Below are 20,651 nucleotides of genomic sequence, written 5' to 3' on the forward strand. Positions count from 1 at the left end.
ACTATTTAAAGTGTCACTGATTCAGCCCAATTAAATTTCCTATGTTCTAGTAGGCTATTGGAAGCTTTAGGATTTTGTGCTAGCTATTGATGGGTAAATGAAGCTTCAAATCTGCTTCATGAACCAGTTGTAGTATTTTTGGACTCCTATAGATGGCACTCTCTGGTCAACATTGGGCTGAAAGCACACTGACTTGCCATTGTTTTTAAACCGTTATTTAAACCAACAGTGCCAACCAGAGGACTCACGTCGCAGTGTTGAGAAGTTACTCAAACAAATGAAAAAATGTGAATTCATGCCTTTCATTTTGGAAAAAAGCAACTCACTCAATAAAATCTAATATCGTTGGACTTTTTACATATTTGCTTTACCTTGCAGTCGCTGATCCTGCTTTTCCCTGTATATGGATTGAATGTTCCCAAGCCACATCTCTGAGCCGCAGATACATTTCCAGGACAACTGTGAAACACGCATACATCATTAATCTTTTGCCACAAACAAAAATAACCTTTTATTTGAATATTTTCTTTTTATTTGGTTGGGGGCTTACAAATGACCCGAGGGGCACTCCAAGCAATGTTGCTGGGAGAAATATGTTCCCTCTGGACACTCAAGTTCGACCGAGGGTTGATATGCACTGGCTTCAAATTATTAGACACAAATACATATGAGATGTTACGAGCTAAAAAGAGCTTCAGTAATATTGAATTTTTTTATTGCTCTTACCAGAAGTCGGTCCAAGTCGGGTGCACAGCACAAAAATCAACAAATGTGAAAACCACAACTGATGCATTGTCAATAAATTTCCAATCGAGGCAACACAGTCGGCCGAAATAGGCTATGTTCATTCAGAACTGTTTGCTTTGAGCCTGCGTGACTGTTTAATGTATGAAAGTGAGAAGCACTCAGTAGCTGAAAGTGAAACGTGAACACGGAACGCGATTCCCAAGCGAGCGCCAAAGTTGATAATGGTGTTCGGTAACCGGATTCTCCATGTTCATAATGCATGAGGATGCGCTAAAGAGAACTTATCTGCGTTTGTAATTATTCATGCGGTCTTGTACTATTCATTTGGTGGTGACAATGAGGCGGATAAAACATGGGGAAATACAAAATAAAAATGAAAAAAAAAAATTTAAAAATCAGCTTAGAAAGATGGACGACAGATGTTGTCGTTTCAACCGTGGGCATTTATGATTTAAAGATTAACATCAGGCACATCCTGTTGTTTGAATGAGCTTCAGCCGTGCTTCTGCAGACGTACTGTAAACCACATCTCCATCTATTGCATCATTTATCGAAAGATTTTTTTTTTTTTTAACTTGACGACAGTTTTTTAGTGCCTTTAAATATCAATGAGTGGGTTTATTGTTGGCACATCATCTTTGATGACGAGCTCGTCATCCGAACATTCTCAACTTTCCGTTCCAATGCAACAGCTGCGACAAATGGAAAGTTATTGTCTAACAGCTTCACACACGCTGCTTCCTGTGGTTGGATGGGTGTGGGCTTGGCAATATATTTTCGAGACGGCTGCAAATGAGCGCAACATATCGAAAGCGTTTTGAAAAGCTGCGCTGATCAGGATTGAATGTGAAGAACAATGTTGATCCCATTGTATTTAACGCTTTTTTATCTACGTATGACCAAAGGTAACATTGATTGTCTTTTCCGAGAACAAATGACGTCCTGTCACAAATAATTCTCTTTTTTTTTTTTTTAAAGACAGTGTGTGCTGCATGGACACCAAAGTGACCTTTGAGTTGAAGACTGTAACATTGGGGCAATCCCTCACACTAAAATGCCATTACAACTGCTCTGATGGATTTGTTCGCGGCTGTTGGAGAAAAGCGTCCGATAACTCGGTCTGCCTTGGCGACGTAAGCCGCGACTCTTGCCGAGTAACTCTGCACCTGCCTACCGTTTCCATGCGAGATCTCGAGCACAACTACACTTGTTACACCCAAGCGACAGATGACCCGGATCTTAGAACAAAAACAGAGCATGTTGTCTCTCTAAATGTAAAAGGTACGAACCGCTACGATATGTTTGACGTAATAGAGAGACTGAATTTGAAACATGCACGGTTTGTTTTTCAGCTCAGACAAGTGCCCGAACATGGACAGTTGCTCCGAGTAATAGTAAGTAGTAAAAATGGTGAATCTCTCATGTACATACTGAGTAATTCATAAAATGCTCTTATTTACATAACACATTTCTTTTATCACCACAAACTGTGATTTTCATTCACAGTGCCTACTACTGTTAAGCCAAGAGATTCAAACGGAGGTGAGATATCACTTGTGAAATATCAAATATTCAAATTCATTAACAATGAAGTATGATTTTTTTTTTTCCTTCCCCTGGAAGTATGGCAAGTTACAGAAATTCAAGTCTTGGCAACCTTTTCCCTCGCTGTGGTCTTGGTGCTGACGGCACTGGTCATTTACTTATGTGTGAACCACAATAAATGCAGCAGGAATGGTAAGTATGACGAGCAAAATAAAATTTGTTAAAAAAATAAATAAATAAATAAATCGGATATTTGAACACAATTTTATCTGACGTCCATATTTTGACACATTCCAGGGGATGATGGTGACGATGGTGATATGTCCAGATCTAGGTTAGTTTTTACATTATGCTATATAACAGGTGTGGGCAAACTACGGCCCGGGGGCCACATGCGGCCCGTTAAACGTTTCAATCCGGCCCGCCGAGCTTGAAAAAAATTAATTGTTAATGTTTTATTTTCTAAATACTGTGGTTTTTCAAAGGCATATATAATGCTTTTGTTCACTTTCATTTAAAATTAAATGAATTTTTTTTTCTCCGATGAGGTGAGGTGACCAAAACACTCCATCCATCTGCTCCTCTGTCAAATTTTAGAACCCATTGTGGCCGGCCAATCAAAAAGTTTGCCCACCCCTGCTATATAATATTGCCTAATCAGGATTTTGAGATTTGTATTCTTTTGTTTACTCCACTCTCAGTTCACCGCTACATTCCCGAGTTGTTTTCTCACCCATGAAAGGTAACCGTTTATTAAATGAAAGATTTTAACGCATGAAATGAAAGTCCGGTATTTACCATTCTTTTATTCTGCCCAGATTCATCTGCATCCCATAACGACCATCTGGCATTAAGGGTTACCTCACAAGGTGAAATCTTGCCCACAACGACAATTTCAGAAGTATACATTGACGGAGGATAAACTTGTTACCAAACAAAATACTCTTTCAATGCAGACAATGAGAGTCCAAGTGAGGTTCCATATGCCGAAATCATGATTTCAGTCAGAGGTGTGAGTACACCAGAACTCACTCAGGTCAGCTACTTGGCAACAGACGACTCACAACAGGTAAGTCAAGAGACTCTATAAGATATTTACCTTTTACGTTACATGAAAACCTACTCAGGTTTGGAAGATCATTTAAAAAAAAAAAAAAAAAAAACACTCTCAAAATGTACCTGACATCATTTTAAAAAAATGAAGTAAGACATACTATACTGCAAATGCAATCCTGATAAACCTGACTTGACGGAAAAAAAAAAAACAACACAGCAGACGAACAACTATGAATCCACTGTCAATACTATTATTAGTGTGAATTACTTCATTTTCGCGCACATGCAATAGTCACTCTCTTGCTCTTTTTCAGGGGCGAGGCTGCGAATCGAGGGGTCACTTACAGGCCTCGCGCTCAGCTGACAGGCTTCACCTCCCGCAGCACAGAGAGGTCAGCCGCAAGCTGAGCACCAACTCAGAGTACGCAGTCATCACGTACGCCTGACTTGTGAAGACGTGAGCAACCATCATCTGCAAGAAGAAAAAGATTTGAGTTCTGTTTTCTGTACTTGTTGATGGATGGATGGATGGATAGATAGATAGCATATCGTAAGCAATTTTTCAGGTATCTCAATCTATACTTGCCTATTTATTGTATTGAATTATTAATGTCAACATGCTATTAGCATAAATGCCATATGGTTATATATCATGTATTTCATGTAAAACGACATGGAAAGAAATAAAGTTGCCTAATTTAAGTCAAAGGACATTTTGGGTAGCGCAGTATCAACAGTAATTTTGAAATTGACTTTCGTTTTTGTGAGAGAATTAAAGTGCCCGATGAGATTTGACCCTTGTCACTTCCCGTAGTTCCAAAAGTTGCTTGGCAACAGTTAACAACAATTTCGTCTTAAACGCACCGCCTCACGCTAGGTCACGGTGCTTCTAAATCGTCAAAATTAGTCGACATAAATATAATTTAAACAGGGATATAACCAAGAGGGACGGTGCCAGACAGACATTTTATAACTTTCAAGTGCTAGCCGCTTAGCTTCAGCGCCTCATGGACAAAGTTTTCGCGAGCTAACTTCCCCAACAAAAATATATCTGCTGGATTTCCTGCCTAAACGAGTGCTCGACATGTCGGTGCCTTTCTGCAACACCCACCTGAGGATCCCACGGGGATTTGGCGCTGTCCTCGAAGGCCTGGTCCGAGAAATTCTACGCGACCAACCTGGAGACATTCCCAAATATGCCGCCCTCTACTTCAAGCGTCTTCTCGGCCAACGAGAAGGTAATAAGAAACTTTAGATGTGTGCATTGGCTTTATTCGCCCTGGAGTGTCACAGCAGCACAATGAAGCGATGTGCAAGTGCTTACTTATTCTGGTTTGCAGGTAGTGGCGTGGACCCAACTGAGTGGGCTGCCAGTCTGGAAGATCGATTTGACAGCGACCGTGCATTTCAGGCCAGTTGGTGCTAAATCAACGTCGGCTGTGATTGATGTCACCTTCCATCTCGCTGTTCAGGCTTCTGTGTGTGTGTGCCTGTGCTGCCTGCAAATCTTTTGCACTAACTGTGACGTTGTATTGTTCCTCTGCAGGATGTTCCTCAAGCGGGGCCTGAAACAGAAGCCCCCGTTTCTGAGTTAGTTTACTTTTTGTACCCTTAAAGCAGAATTCTCTCTCTCTCTCTCTCTCTCTCTCTCTCTCTCTCTCTCTCTCTCTCGCTCTCTCTCTCTCGCTCTCTCGCTCTCTCTCGCTCTCTCTCTCATTTTAACTGGGTTAATTTTACTAGAACAAACTTTTATCCAGGGTATAGGTAATATTTAAGTAACATTTTTACCGTCTGTCAGAAGAGTGCAAACCTACATGTTGTGATTATTATTTTTTTTTTTTTCAGAGAAAAAACACCTGAGCTACAAACTGAAGAAGTGGCTGCTCAGACATCAGAGTACACACAATTTGAAGTCTCAGCAGCAACTTCTGATCAAGTTGACCTAACTGAGGCTCAAACTGAGGCTCAAAGCGAGAAAGCTCAGGATGTGACTCAGTCTGAGACACAAAGTGACGTCTCAGGGGGAGAAGAGAGCACTGACATTGGAGAGTCTCAGGAAGTGTCAAAGGAAGATGCCGAGGAAGTGGCTCAGGAGGAGGCTATAGAAGATGCTCAGGAAGAGGCTCAAGAAATGGCTGAAGGGGGTGCCAAGGAGGACGCTGAAGGGAACGCAGAGGAGGCCACTGAAGGCGACGCTGAAGTGGAAACTGAGATGAAAGCTGCAGAGCTTGAAGAACCGGAGACAACTACAGAGGATGTCACAGTTGATGAAAATTCACAGGTTGCTGATGAGGAGAGCCCCAAAGAAGAGACAGAAGAAACCGAAGAAGCACAACCTCAAAGCGAAACCCTCGATGAGAAACAAGAAGCTGAAGATCAAGCCGAAAAGCCACATGAGGAGGAAGGAGCGGCAACCGAGGCTCCAAATGAGGAAGCGGATCAATCGGCTGTTACAGAAGAAAATTTGGACAGCAGCGTTGAACCAACAGAAAATTCCACTGTTGAGGATGACTCTGTGGAGATGCCACAGGCTGAGCAAAGTGACGACGTGGAAAAGCAGCCAGAAGCTGAAGGTCCAGAGGAGGTTTCAGAGATGCAGAATCAGGAAGAGAAAGGTCCAGAAGGTCTAGAAGGTCCAGAGGAGGTTTCAGAGATGCAGAATCAGGAAGAGAAAGGTCCAGAAGGTCTAGAAGGTCCAGAGGAGGTTTCAGAGATGCTGGCTCAGGAAGAGAAAGGCAAAGATGAGCCTGAAACGGAGGGGGAGCAAAATGTCACCAACAATGAGCAAACAGAAGGTAATTTTTGAAGGTTTGGACTAAATGCAGGGCACATTTAATGCAGTGGTGGGAGGTCAAGGCCTTCTCTGCTAGTCTAACATAATCAAGAAATCATGATCATATTCTTCACATTGATGTCATATTATATCCTAGTGTTTTATTTTTAGGTGAGCGTTCTTATCCAATCAGAATTCAGCTGGCTTGTGTCGTTGGGCAGATTTCATAATATCAGTTGCACGCACTAGTGATGGGAAAATGAAGCTTCACATCTGCTTCATGAGACAGTTGGATTTTTTGAGTCCTCTAGATCAGGTTTAAATTAAGGATTTAAAAAAATGGCAAGTCAGTGTGCTTTCAGCCCAATGTTGATCAGAGAGTGCCATCTACAGGAGTCCAAAAATACGACAACTGCTTCATGAAGCAGATTTGAAGCTTCATTTACCCATCACTAGCATGCACTATTTGGGAGTCTGTTCTGTGTTTAGCAAGGGAGCTTTTACAGTTGCGATAGCCAATCAGCTCACGAGTTGATGACAGTAAGGCCTTCTCGCTGGATTTGTGTTGAAGGTGATGAACACGGCTTGTGATTGGATACTCACTCGTGAGGGGGCAGCGCTATGCAGAATCAACACACCTGCCTGAAAGTCGTAACTGGCGACCGTTTGATACTCAAAAATATATTCTCACCTTTTTTAAACCACAATGGCCATAGGAGGGAAAATTGTGGATTTAATTGCAGATACACTTGCAAAGCCATTTTCAAGACGGACCTTTCAAGAGAAGCTAGTTCATCCAACACCCAGTAGTGCGTACGTGTGTGTCTGTATATTATTTCTCCAGCCGTGGTGACATTAATGCTGGTAATATGAGAGGGATTTATTCAAGTCGGACTAAGTATGACTTCACTGAAGGCCTACGAATGAAATGCACGGCCCGCCACTGATTTAATGAAAGCAATTTTCACAAAAGTGAGTCAATGACTGGGGAACAAACAACAAACAATCAGCTCCCCTCTTAATTCCAGGTGAAGCGGCTGATAACCAACCAGAGGCTGCACTAGAACCCAGTGATTAGAAGGAGATGAGGTAATGTGTTTCGGGTGTTTTTAATCATGACAAATTGACATGTTCAAAACTTAGCATACATTTGAATAAGTAAGTTTACGAATTATGTCTTTACAAAGAAAACAATTTTGATTGGCACTGATTCACAATCAAGACTTATGTTGAAGTGTTTTCCAAAACTAATCTTAGGAATTACAACCAATTATACCATACATTTAAAAAAGTTATTGGATATATACACAAGCAGTAGTAAATAACAACAGAAAGTCCTATATTTTCTAAAGTTGTGATTCTTAAAACTCAGGGTGGTCTGAGGTTAGCGCTAATTATCTTTAATACACTACAAGCATGTTGAGTTGCCTCGCGTATGAAACGTGGACATAAATAAAGCTGCTTCGCCTTGCGCGGAGAAAAGGATTATTCAAACTGTAATTACTCGTTATCGGGGGTGTTTTATTAATTTAACAATATGTGCTTAACAGCGTCTCGTTTATCAGCGCTTTGAGAGCGAGGATTCAATCAGCTTTGTGGTAATTAAGAGTCACTCTGTTATGCACTGGATTAATCACGCAAAACAATTCGGGGGCTCGGCTCGAGTTGGGGTCATTAATTATTTACTGGTATATCTTTTTAAATAGAGTCGCGCGTTGTTCTATGACGTGTCATTGTCATGCGTTCACCGAAATTTTTTTTTATAAATAATATAAAAAATATGATTAAATAATAGCTCTTTATCTATATTTGGATTTGGCAAATTATTTTTGAAGTCAATAAAATTAAATTAAAAAAATAATGAATTAAATTAAAATATTTAACTTATTTTTTTTAATAAATCTCCAGAGTTGCCAATTTAATTTTGATAGTCCTAACACAACAAATAAATAAATTACAGGCAGAACATTTGATTGTTTTGCAATACTTTGTCCCTTAGTATTTATATACCTTGCTTGTTGTTAAAAGTACAAAAAAAAGGCATGAACTAATTAAGCTAGCTTTCGACTTGGGTTGTAAATGTTTGCAGCAATATAATAAGTGAAGTACGTTACTGGCAAAAAACGTTACTTGTGCATGATGCCCTTTAAAGGGTACGTCAACCCCAAAGAATTATTCGCAAGATTATGTTCTACGCAATTCTACTTTTCGAAACACAGCGTTTTGATTAATATTACATATGTGGAATATGCGTGACGCAGCACTTTTGTCCTTCAGTTTCCATCTTCTTCCGTGTCATGTGACCATGGAAGTCCACCTAGATCTTGCCAAGAAAGCCCAGGAGTTGATGCTGTCCTCTTTCTCCCGTGGCCAGGCCCGTCCCCCCCGCTGAGAGGACCATGGCATGATGGCACACGTGTTTTTTTTATTCTGATTGAGAAAGAGATGCACGCTTCGTGGTTACACTCACCCACATTGCTTTCAGTTTTTCTCTCCGTTTGTCCTCTTATCATATGCTGTGTGACTGAGTCAGCCTATTTAGAATGCATGAGTTCATTTTCACAGTTTTTTTTTTTTTTAATCAACCAGAGATGACATTAGGTTCACATGTAAAATCTTCTGTCAAAAGATCCAAAACAAGACCTTTATTATAAATTGTTCCAAAGGCCTCATTTGATTTTTTTTTTTTTTAAATAGACATTAAGAGTGAGGTCAAGCGGAAAAAAAATATTTAAAATATATATGGAAAATATGTGAAAGTTGAGTTTTATAGTAACAATGCCAAATGCTATTTACAATTCAAATGAATGAACCGATAATTTAATATAACAAATTAAAATACATGTTACATGGATGTTACTTGCTGATAAGCTGATCACGTAAATCTAAAACGTGCAGCAGTACAAAGTTTGACGCCTGTGATTTACAATAAGCTAATTAAATCATTTGAATATATAAATGAATAGAATACATAGAAATTAATGAATGTTTTAATTAACTGATTTTTTTTAGTGGGGGAAGGGTGTAAAATTCATGCAATAAATATTACATGACTCTTGATAATATAAATGTACTGAAAAAAGTTACGGGTGACTTTACTTAATTTTGTAAAACAGAAGACAAAATAAAATTCAATAAATTCAACGCATCATTCTTTTTTTTCATTGTTCTCTGTTGGTCGCAATAAAGAACGGTGTGTGCCGTATGTAGCCCGTGGGCCATACTTTGCTCACCAGCACTTTACATCGGCGCTGCATTTTGATTCAAAATGGTTGTTGTTATTAAATGGTAATAAACATCCATTTCTCCATTATTTTAGTAAGCGTAAACTACTGTACTCTTGTCTCAAAGCTGATAAGGTGCTGAAGTGCTCGTTGAGTGCGAGCTTCAGCAACTTTACACCATTTTTAGCTCATCTTTAACACACTGTGAATATGTAGCAACGTTCAAGTATCATTAATCAGCGCCTCACTATTTGAACACTCACTATTTTCGTGGTCACATTAACGTAATTCTCTTCATTCCTAATGGCGCCGAGTTGAGCGGCGCCGCTGCTGCCGCTCACAGATTGAGTCTTGATTGAGATGTCCATCATCATCTGGAGTCGGCGGCAAAAATCGCACTTGGCCCCCTTCGTCTGATTTGCCTGGACCTGGCGAGTGCGCCTTCAATCGAGTACAGTGGTGGAGTAGGAAGAGTTGCTGAGAATGTTGCCATGGTAACGCCTCGCTACTCATCCTGCGTTCTTGTCATGGAATGAATACGAGATGGTGATGTTGATTGTTGCCAGGCATGGTGTGTAGTAGTAATCAGACTTTAATAGCCCGCACTTTGCTTGTTGTTTGACTCTTTACGCAATTTTGTGCCGTTTGACAAGCTTTCCACCCCACGAACGTGCAAAATCAGCTGTACTCCTACAACTACCTTAACTCGTTGCTTACAACTACTCACAATGGAGTCAAGGGGGGGGTGTCGTCATAATTGGCTGCCTCATGATTTGATGAAGGTAAACTGAATTTGAGTCATCAGAGAAAACTCAAGCGTGAGGCTGAGTTACCGTGGGAATCATTTAACAAAGCAGCAGTGGAAGAACGCGCGCGAGAGATGGAACTCAGATTAATGGCTGTTTCTCTGCCCCTGCATCTTGTCTCTGAGGCTGGCAGTGGCGTGTGGGCGTCCTCACCAGCTGGGATCAGAGGGATGGAGAAGGCTGTTAGCTCACGCTGCCTTTAATGCATTTATAACACCGCCCAGCGCAACTCCGCTGGTTTTATTTTTGCACTGTTACTAGCCAAGATTGCAAGTTTGAGATGATTATTTGATGCGCGTTTCTGCATTCGGATTTGTTCTTCGCCGCCGTTCGCCTGTAGCTATGCACGATGCCAGACGGATGTATAAGTTGACATGGATGCATGTTTCACTGCTTCAGTACAAAAAAATGACGTCTTAAGCCGTCAATGGCAGTACATTACTTAAGAGTCTGTATCAGGAATATGAACGTCAGCAGCCTTAATGAGGCTGAAAGGACAGAACACATGCTGACATGCTTGTAGGAGGTCGGTCTACCCCCAACACTCCCTCCCTCGACGAGTGTCTCTCTCTCTCTCTCGCTCTCTCTCTCTCTTCATGAGCGAATGTTACCGAGCATGCAATGATTGTTAGTAAGAGCCAGTGAGGCATCTGTATATAAGCAGAGTGACTTCCAGAGAGCGACAGTGACTCATTAGGGCCACCCCAAGACCGAAGTCATCTCTGAAAAGTTAAGACAATGGACTGCCACAATGTGAGTAACATTTTCATGTGAACTTTCTTAGTTTTTGCGCGCAGCTTTGCAGGCTGACGCAGTCGCTTAACCGTTTGTTGAACTTTGACAGGAGCAATTCGACGGCATTGTCCGATTATGCAGTTTTCATCATAAGTGGATTGCATGAGCTTTGCATCACAAGTGTTTTAAAATATTGTGTCACATGGTGCGTTTAGGCGGCACAATCCCACTCAGTGGTTTGCTTCTTTCTCCCAGAGCTGGCAGCTTCAGTGAGCAGTCAGACACAGAGGCTAATGAGTGTTGGCTGCACAGGTGGGTGCTGGTCCTCCTACGTTGGAGGGTGTTACACCGGAGACGTGCTGCAGTTGGGCGACGATGGGCTCGCTTTGTGTGAAAATGTCAATCTGATTCCCTCAGCAATGCTTTGGGTGTTTGCGCCACAGAATTTGAATGGAGGTTTGCATAAGTTGTCAACAGCTCCCGGGGACATGCTGCTGACACTTTGCAAAATTTCTCTACCTCCCACCATGTCTCCTTCGGGACACTGGATGCTGGCTGAAGGAGATGGATGCGGTTGTCATTTTTCAGGGTCATTCTTTTTCAATGCCAGGGTCCAGAGCCATAACTTTTTTATTTTAATTTGTATCTCCATAATTTCTTAGATGAATCACATCCATTATGTTTCCTTTCAAATGCAATATTTTCTCAAAAACACATACACTGTGCTTCAAATGGAGCTATGACGCAAAAAAGAAAGGCTAAGACGTATAAATACGTCTTTGGGAGGCGGGGGCTACGTTTTTGAAAACGTATATGTATGTTTTATGGATTGAATGTTAATCGAGTGCCGTTATTTCATGCAGAGATGTATTAAAATTGTTAAAATGAATGTTTATCATTGTGGTTGCGGCACTGCATCCTACTGAAAGATTATTTCGAATACAAGCTTTTCCAAAAGTCGCTATTGAAACTACATTGAAAGAAAATGTTTTACAATTCGCCCTTATCATGTCAAGTTTTTCAAAAACAGGATCTGTTTTTTTTTCTAAATTACACAGCAAGCACCCAACTCATAGAGGAGGCATTCGCTCAAAGCCAGGGAACGTATCTGGACAACAATCAGCATCAACAAAAGCTCGATTAGGCGGATCCTTCGGAGAGTGGTGAAGCTATTCAACCAATTTTAGATTTCCGAGCATCATAATCTTCCACTTGTGATCTTTGAGCAACGTGAAGTCGGTACGGGAAAAGCTTTATCTCTCTCTGAAGCATTTGCTGAATCAAGCGTTTGTTGATGCAGAGGGACTGAAGCATCTCAAACGGGCACTGAAAGACAGTCTGGGAAAACATTTGCGACATTGAACGAACCCTGACGAACTGCGACGTGAACGATCAACAATACTCTCTGAGAGCTCCAATCAATATTATTGTAGTATCTGTAAAAGCACAATTTTGAATACAGCTCATGATGTGCACTAAATGTTGTTTCTGATTATTCTGATGATTAATCTTAACAACAAATCCTGTTGAAAACTGAGAAAATGGCAACGCGTTACACTGCAAGTAGGCCAACTCAGTCACACATAATATGAAGAGGAGAAATGGAGAGAAAAATTCAAGCTGGGTTACTGACCTCTTTGGCATAACCACTCAGCACACATCTCTCGCTATCATCATAAAAATCCAGCGTTTAATGTTCCATCATGGCATGGTCCTCTCAGCAGGAAGAACGCAGTAGACCCCAAGAGGAAGAGGACATCATGGACATCCCGCTGGATGACCCTGAAGCCAACAGGGCAGCCGCCAAGATCCAGGCCGGCTTCCGTGGCCACATGACCCGTAAGAAGATGAAGCCGGAGGACAAAGCAGAAGGAGAGGAGGTGAGGTGTCGAGCGTTATGACTTTGACCAAGTATTGCTCCTATATTAACTAACAGGAGACTGCCTTATTAATTATGAGGCTAAATTTGAAATTTGCAATCACAGTAGAACAATTCAACTGAATATGTCTGAAGAGAAGTAATTTATTTAAAGGCATCAAATTGAATACCTGGCGATGTCACAGTTATTTACTTATTTCACGTGTTGCATCATAGACCAAGCCCCGCATAATAAATTGCACCAATTAGAGCCCACCCTCTGCGTTATGTTATGTGTGATTAAGGCAATGCATAATTGAGTGACTCATTTAATTACCCCATAGGGGCTCCAGCAGAAGCCGACTGACTCCTCACTCTCAAAGCCGTGATAAATGAACCTGCTTTTCCACACATTGCTCAATCACCAGAGAGACATTAAAGTTGTAATTTAGAGAATTGAAATGTTAATCGAGCAAACAGTCAGAGAGGTCGCCGCTCTCCTGAGGAGACTGATAAAAATGCAAAAAAAAGGTTGCGCTTGTTTTTGTGGTTGTATTGGCAAGCAAAGATATGAAAAAGTGGGAGGCAACCTGAGAGAGCTTTAAGTTGGGCTGAGCACACAATTGTTAAACCCCAAATTTCACTTGCAAATGAACATTTGCATATGAGTTATATTTCTTAGATTGGTATTGTGCTACATTGAGGTACAAGTGACCTGACTTCATTTTTTTGTGGAAGTGTGAGCCTTTTTTTATAATTTTTTTTTTTTAATTGTTTTATTTATTTATTAATTTTCCTCTGATTTGCAAGCAAAACATTTAAAGTGCAAACGCGCTGTATGCCGGGAGTTCAACTTTTACAACAAGCTTGTCAGTCAGTGAGCAACTTGTCATAAAAAAAGAAGAGATTTCAAGCTGTTTCGCACCACACCCAGTTGAAGTTTACATTTATAAATTCACATTTTTTTAAACAATAACATTGCGAATGGGAAGTTTGCTTAGCTTAATGCTAACATACAATGCATAGCTGGGCTAACAAATGGCATCGAAGTCGGAGTGTTATTACCAACAAATGTATATTTGAACTCAAATGGTGAATTAACCCACGCAAACAGACAATATAACACTGCTCCGAAGCATAATTTGTGAATAATTTGTTTAAAAAATCACTAATATTACCGTATCTTGCTTACCTTAGTCGTGACCGTCTCCAATCATAGCTGTAGAGCAGTACTATACTGCCTCCACGTGGCCAAGGTGCATATAACAGAAGAAGCCGCTCTGTCGCAATGAATTATGACACACATACTTTATTCTTTATTCAGTTTTTATAAAGTACAATATTATGGAGCATTGTTTTACTCAATGAAAACGCATTTCAAAAGTGTTGTTTCCATTCATTTCAATGCGGTGTTACAAGCACAGTCATCAAACAAATTAGACTTGTATCTCAAGACACCACTGTAGTCAGGTGGTACTTTCTGCTGACGTCTGTGTATATGGCGTGGGTTTGATTCCAGACAAACTGTAATGTAATGGTGCTCAATATGTATTTGCGACTGTGTTGCAACTTTACGGTAACTCGGTGTCACGATTGTCTCGCGGAGGTCTCGCGAGACAATTGTGATACTGAATTACCGTAAAGTTGCAACACAGTCGCAAACACAAATTTAGCACCATTACATCACACAAACAATAACAAAACATGCGCAAGTGACAAACTGTTGAAACCCCTGATGGGACTAGTCGAAACTCGCACCAACGACATGGATCATATTTTTCATATCAAATCTTCAGCATGGCCCTCAGAGGACTATAAAAACTTAGTTGGCAGGATAGGGAAAATGACCCCACTCTTGATCAAGTACAGAGCAAGCAGGCTCTACTACTAGTGGCGTCTAACCCACTTGGTGGCTCCATGTAAGGGATGTATTTATAGCTGCAGGTGCATCAGACATAGTGTATGCTTCAGTGGGCCAAGCAAAATTAATGAACCTGTCAGATTGAATCCGGAGCCTGCCAAACACCTCCCTCTGGGGGAGACCCCCTTTTCACAACACCATCACTTTTTTTGGTCACCTGTCGCTTGGGTCGAAAACACTGTAAAGAAAGTGACTCCAGCATGAAGACATACACAGAATGAACAAAACAAAACATGGAGTTGAAAATAAGTTAAGGGTATGTAATATAACATTCGAAGTGATGAAGCATGTACTATATGAACATGTGCTGGTGTTAATAATTATATTATAATGCAGTGAAGGTGCATATAGTGCAATGAGGGGTTCATTTGTGCCATAGAGGTTATCTATTATGCAAGTTAGTTGCATAACTTGAACACGTCGACATGAAATTGCATTATGTACAACGTAACATATGCATAACATGTTGATAATTTGCAGTATTTTTATCTGTTTAAATCAGATTAGATCACGTTTAATCTTTTGTCTGTGTCAAATTTCTCAACGTAGACCTCAATCTTTCCTTGGTGCTATTATTTATCTTTAAACAATTAGAGTACATACTGTACGTCCACTGTGATACAACCTTTACTCCAATGACTGTTACGTTATATTGATTTAGCTTTTAGGTAAGCAATTTGTAGTGATGGGCAAATGAAGCTTTTATGAACCACTTAACCATTTGAAGCAATGGGTTCCAAATGGTTTGAAGCTTCAAAGTTTCAGTGATATTGACATCTGCTGGTGAAAGAACTGCAGTCAAATACTATAGAGGCTCTTAGACAGTAAAAGAGTTTTTTTTTTTAATGTTCTCATTGGTTGAATAGAAATTTAATATATAAAAGTACTAGTGGTGTCGGTTACTTGGTATCGGTGAGTATTGAAGATTTGAGCAATTGTACTGGTATCGGTGTAAAAAAAAAAAAAAGGAAGAAAAAAATAAAGCAGCCCTAATGTAAGAATTTAACGATTGTGTCAGAATGTTTTGTTTTCTATTTGATAACTTCATCTGTGTTTGTGTTTTTCACCAAACAACCACTGTAACCTTTGACCTTGATAACGAACAGCGGCCGTTCTGTTGGTGCTCTGACATACTTCAAGTCCACTCGCCTGTTTCTCTTTTTAGAGACAGGAGGATGGAGGGCAGTAGAGAGCGATGACACAGCTGTGCCAGAGCAGTGACGGCGTCCTGTCCTGGCCTGGATGACGAAAGAGAGAAGTGGGAAAGGCGAAGCAACGTAGCAAGCAAGTATGGTTGGCTGGCACAAGCTGGCTGAGTTGGTTTTCAGGCGCACCTATTTAACACAGGAGTCTCCTGTTTTTCTTCTTCTTCAACATAAATTACCGGTAGAAAATGAATAATTTCAGGATGTGTTGTTTGTGGGATTAGTTGTTTTTTTTATTTTTTTATTTTAGCACTTGTGCTTCTCCAGCAGTCTTCAGTCAGCACAGATGTCTTTGACCCAGAATTGGCACCTCACTGCATGTACTTGTGATACTTGTGAAACTTCTGGTTGTGTGCTAGTTTTAGATAATCTGTGAATGTGAAAATGAATGTCCTCGAAATGCATAACAGGTCTTATTTTTGTGTAGAAACCTTGTGTGCATCAGCAGTAGACCCGTGTGGCTTATATTGTTGGTGGTTTGTGCATTTTCTTTTTATTACATGCTTGTATCTTAATATTTATCCATTGACTCGCTAAATTCATTAAAGATGGAAAAATATCTCCTAAAAAAGTAGCTTCTACTTTTTTTTTGTTTGTTGTTGTTTTGTTGAAATTTCTACAAATCTAAATTGCTTGAACAGTTAGCATACGGTCGTTGCTAGCATTTGTCATCTTTTACTCTTCGTTAAGTTACCTTCCGTGCGAACTTTACGAAACAGGAAGTTTGCTTTCAAAATAAAATCACATATCTTAAACCGGAGGTAGCACTTAGCAATGCGAATTTCAAATGGAAATAAAATCTAATATATAAAATCACTGCTGCTGTTCCAAAAATATGAATATAGTTAGTTACACCAACATTAAAATACAATTGTAGCATAGTAGGACTAAGTGTTCCTGAAAAACAAAAAAAACAACAAGACCAAGTATATACCTTAAAAGTATATTTAACATTAGAGTTTGGAACTTTAACATTATGCACTGTTTGTACATCAACACTGCGCTTTAAAGTTGGGAACGTACAGGTTAGAATATTAGAATATTAGAAATCCCTTTATTGTCATTGTACTCAATGTTAGTTAAAACTAAATAGTTAAACCCTGCTGAATTGTACTTGGGCAGCGATTCTTTTACCACTTGAGGGAGCACATGTACCGCTCATACCACACATTAAGTATCACTGATCTGTTGGTGGTCAAAGGTCTGTTTTCAACTTTATTCATTTAAATATTTTATTTGGAGAGACGTTGAGTCTTTTGAAGTTCACAAGGGAATTTTTTTAGAATAAAAAAGATATATATGCAAGTTGTGAAGTGTGTCGTTGCAGGACTTGAGTTTCTTTTGGAAGTAGGTCACTCTTGCAAGCCCAAGGAGGCTCATTATTCTGGAAAGTGTCATCTTTGAAGGTAATATGATGCTTTTTGTACAATTTCCTATTTTGTGTTTATCTAGGTTCTCTGTCAAGGCTACGTGCATAATTCTAAGAGATTTAATCAGCCTTTACACATATATTATTACTCACAAAGTGTAGCGGTGCAGTTTATGTTTCAAGTCAAATTTCAGGATGAAACTAAAAATGTGAACTTTCCCAAAAAAAAAAAAAAAAGACACACTCATATTTTGAGACCCCTGGCTGTTTGTTAGTGACATTAAATAAAAATAAATAAATAAAATAAAAAAGATAACCACGTTAAATTAAGGGCAGTGCTTCTCAATTATTTTGTTACGCCGCCCCCAGCAAAAAATAAATAAATCGCGCCCCCACCCCACCACCCACTCTCCGCCGCAACTACAAATAATAGCATTTTCGTTGCAAAACGAAACCTACACCGTAGAGTTAATACTCGCTGCGCACAATGGGCTATAAGCACGCCACTGCCAACTACTGGAGTGAATGTGCAATTACACTTTATTGAGCAGTGGCTGGTGTGAGTAAAAAAAACAAACAAAAAAAAAAAGATTTGGTCGCTCATACTGTATGTAAAGGCACTAGTGTATATCCCAGTTCTTCTACTTACAAGTTCTGCAGTTGCACTAAAAATAACAGGTTATTAAACTGTGCCCTGTATCTAATATGCATGAATCTACAGCGTATATCCATGCTGTCAACAAGCTCATAAATAACCGTCCCGTTGTTTATTGCGTATGGCCTTCCAAATTAAACACTAATATTTCTGCTTGACTTGCCGAGCCAGTCTCCCGTTATGAGAAACGAGCGTGAGCATCTTCAGCCTCCCTGTGCTCCCACTCAGCCTGCCCACGCACATCTGAGGCACAGCACGGCACACATGCATTCTCACTCAGCCCCCCCCCCCACAAAAAAAACCACAGTACTGCTTACTTTCACAAGCAGATTCCACTTTCACCACATGTACGTACTTTTTTTGTGTGTCCAGGTGGAAGAGAGGACAGACAATTTGAGTCTTCTTTCCTTGCTCAGTCTGTCATTCCTCCTCCTCCTCCGCCACGCTATGATAAGCATCCTCTATGGGTTTTACATGGACCTACTTCTCTTTTTCTCCTACTCAATCCCAGAGGTGCCGTGGCCACGTTCTCCTGGTGAACAATCAATAAAGTGCACACCCACTCGGTGGCAGTGAAATTAAGAAAAAGACAGGTTTGAAAACACGTTGTTTAGGGCCCTCAAATGAGTCATCATCCAGAGGGTTGAAAAGCAAAATATCGCCCAATTCGGCCCTCACACTGTGTAAGTTCAACATTTTGGATCATCTGAAAGGTTCTCAGATAATTAGAGAAGTATAAGATGTAAAACACAGCTGGGCAGGGAAGGAAAAATTGTAGTGAGCAAGTGGATGTGTTCATGGCCAAAATGGACTTCTGATCAATCACTTTCAACGTGTTAATTTCAACTATCCATATTTTCCAAAGGAATTAAATAAAAAAAAAAAATAATAATCCATCTATTTTTTATTGTGTCCTCATTCCTTTTAAGAAAGAAAAAACGAACCGGAACTGCATTTTACATTTATAAAAGTAATTATTTCAGAAAATCTCTTTCCTTTTCATTGTTTTTAATGTATTTGACAAATTGTTGTTTGGCAATTGTGGTTATTTTTTTCTTTATATTTCCCTAAACAAATACACCACATCTTAAAAAAAACAAAAAACAAAAAATACTAAAACTAAATTGAAATGTAGCATTTTCAAAAGAATAAAAACAAATAAACCTGCTCTAAAACAAATGAAACCTAACTTAACCTAATTTTAATAATTGACTAGAATGAAAAATACCCAATTATTATAAACCTAATTGTCACTGAACCTAAAGTTTGCTGATGGGCAAAATCCTTCCATTTCCAAAAGCTTTTCATGAAAAAAACAAACAAACATTTCATCATTCAATTTGGCATCACAACACAACCCCAAAGTCAAGTTGAATTGCAAATTAATTAAAAAAAAAAGCCACGGTTTTAGATGTTTTAAATGGTGATGTGCAGGCGAATTCCTTGTTCAACTTGCTCAACTCACCTTAGCATTGCCGCCGCGTTGAATTTTAAGATACATCTTAAAAGATCTGAGTTTATGCTGAAAGTCTATTGAATTAAGTTTAGAGATGTATCATAGTTGGGTGCAACTCACATTGGCCATTTGGCGAATTTTCCAAATCTCTCGCGGGCCGGATTAAACCCACTTGCGGGCCTGATCTGGCCCACGAGCCATATGTTTGACACCCCTGACGTAGAGCAAAAGTCGGTGGTGGTCACACCGGGGAATGCGAACAAGAGCATGAAAACGCACCATGCGTACAGGTCAAGTTACTAGCGGCAAATTTGCAGGCAACTCGTTTTCATCACTCAAAGGCCCAAATGAACACTGCTCAGAACCAGCTCATTGTTTTACACTGACATGCTACATCTCTCATTTTTATCTTAGTTTCCTACGTAGTGTGATCTGCATGTATGGCGACTAAGCCTTGTTAGCAAGCAACTTTTCCTGTTTTTCCTCAAGCAGCTTTTCGCTCCAGTTGTTACGCAATGCTCAAATGTGAGTTGAACTCATCATTTATTAATCCTAATGCCACTGTGAAAATAGTCCATTGAGCCACACTTGATTAATCAGGAGAAGGGGGAAAAAAAAAAAAAAGAAAAATCCAGGTTTTACATCAAAATCCGACTTGTGCACCCGCGTGGGCGACACAACATCAAGTGGTGTCAGACGGCGTGACAATGGGTCCTCTCATGGCGCTCAGTCGAAGTGTGTCTCGCCACTCCTGCTTCCCCCTTTTGACGGCGACGAGTCATCCTCGATTTGGAGTGTGTCACAAGATGAGAAGAAGAGGGCGACGTGATGGGTGGTGGTGGGCGGAGCTTAGAGGAATTGGCCTTTTTGATGGCCAACTACACACGAGTCGGTTCTCACATTCCCGGCTTTTGAGCTTTCAATCACGATGCGGCTTCTTTATCAAATCTGCCTTTGTAGGCACACAAACTGCAAGTTCATCACAAGATGGAGAAATGACTTTGATGGCAATATACTTACTAGTAATACTTCTGAGGGGAAAAAAATAATGGTCCATAACTCATACCGATGGTTGTACTCATACTGGTTGTAAGATTTTAAAGTATCTCCTAAATTCATTCTCTGCAATAATGACAAAAGTTCGCACAAAAAGGATGTTGTTGCAATTCAAGAAAACTGGGAAATGTACATTTCATTTTTTACCAACGCAATTTGTTGGACCATACGACTAGAAATTTGCTTCATGAAACAGTTGTTGTATTTTCGAGTCCTCTAGATGGCACTGTTGGTTTAAATAAAGG

The 20,651-nt window shown here is 40.0% G+C and overlaps 3 protein-coding genes across 3 annotated transcripts; all 3 read left to right on the forward strand.

Moving 5' to 3' along the window:
* Positions 1 to 1,535: 1,535 nt before the first annotated feature.
* On the forward strand, positions 1,536 to 3,973 carry LOC148333369 (uncharacterized). The gene is made up of 10 exons (XM_088300835.1): positions 1,536 to 1,652; positions 1,726 to 2,028; positions 2,100 to 2,141; positions 2,254 to 2,289; positions 2,371 to 2,484; positions 2,590 to 2,626; positions 2,994 to 3,034; positions 3,111 to 3,161; positions 3,249 to 3,361; positions 3,663 to 3,973. The coding sequence occupies exons 1-10, from the start codon at positions 1,604 to 1,606 to the stop codon at positions 3,792 to 3,794; spliced, it is 918 nt and encodes a 305-aa protein (XP_088156961.1). The 5' UTR covers positions 1,536 to 1,603; the 3' UTR covers positions 3,795 to 3,973.
* A 217-nt stretch (positions 3,974 to 4,190) lies between these two features.
* LOC148333370 (uncharacterized) lies at positions 4,191 to 7,210 on the forward strand. Its single transcript, XM_088300834.1, has 5 exons — positions 4,191 to 4,586; positions 4,689 to 4,759; positions 4,895 to 4,938; positions 5,194 to 6,143; positions 7,150 to 7,210. The coding sequence occupies exons 1-5, from the start codon at positions 4,433 to 4,435 to the stop codon at positions 7,197 to 7,199; spliced, it is 1,269 nt and encodes a 422-aa protein (XP_088156960.1). The 5' UTR covers positions 4,191 to 4,432; the 3' UTR covers positions 7,200 to 7,210.
* A 3,516-nt stretch (positions 7,211 to 10,726) lies between these two features.
* On the forward strand, positions 10,727 to 16,444 carry LOC148333371 (neurogranin-like). The gene is made up of 3 exons (XM_088301546.1): positions 10,727 to 10,904; positions 12,611 to 12,766; positions 15,831 to 16,444. Exons 1-3 carry the CDS (start codon positions 10,890 to 10,892, stop codon positions 15,852 to 15,854), a joined length of 195 nt encoding a protein of 64 aa, XP_088157672.1. The 5' UTR covers positions 10,727 to 10,889; the 3' UTR covers positions 15,855 to 16,444.
* The last annotated feature ends 4,207 nt before the right edge of the window (positions 16,445 to 20,651 follow it).

The sequence above is a fragment of the Idiotropiscis lumnitzeri genome, chromosome 7 (genome assembly GCF_059441095.1).
Source record: "Idiotropiscis lumnitzeri isolate Australia: NSW breed Sydney's pygmy pipehorse chromosome 7, RoL_Ilum_1.0, whole genome shotgun sequence".
NCBI classification, from domain to species: Eukaryota; Metazoa; Chordata; class Actinopteri; order Syngnathiformes; family Syngnathidae; genus Idiotropiscis; species Idiotropiscis lumnitzeri.

Coding starts and splice junctions, on each gene's coding strand:
- LOC148333369 (XM_088300835.1), top strand. CDS start 1,604: ATGTTGATCCCATTGTATTTAACGCTTTTTTATCTACGTATGACCAAA. Junction 2,029..2,099: donor TGTCTCTCTAAATGTAAAAG/GTACGAACCGCT, acceptor TTTGTTTTTCAG/CTCAGACAAGTGCCCGAACA. Junction 3,162..3,248: donor ATTAAGGGTTACCTCACAAG/GTGAAATCTTGC, acceptor CTTTCAATGCAG/ACAATGAGAGTCCAAGTGAG.
- LOC148333370 (XM_088300834.1), top strand. CDS start 4,433: ATGTCGGTGCCTTTCTGCAACACCCACCTGAGGATCCCACGGGGATTT. Junction 4,760..4,894: donor ACAGCGACCGTGCATTTCAG/GCCAGTTGGTGC, acceptor GTTCCTCTGCAG/GATGTTCCTCAAGCGGGGCC. Junction 4,939..5,193: donor ACAGAAGCCCCCGTTTCTGA/GTTAGTTTACTT, acceptor TTTTTTTTTCAG/AGAAAAAACACCTGAGCTAC.
- LOC148333371 (XM_088301546.1), top strand. Junction 12,767..15,830: donor ACAAAGCAGAAGGAGAGGAG/GTGAGGTGTCGA, acceptor TTCTCTTTTTAG/AGACAGGAGGATGGAGGGCA.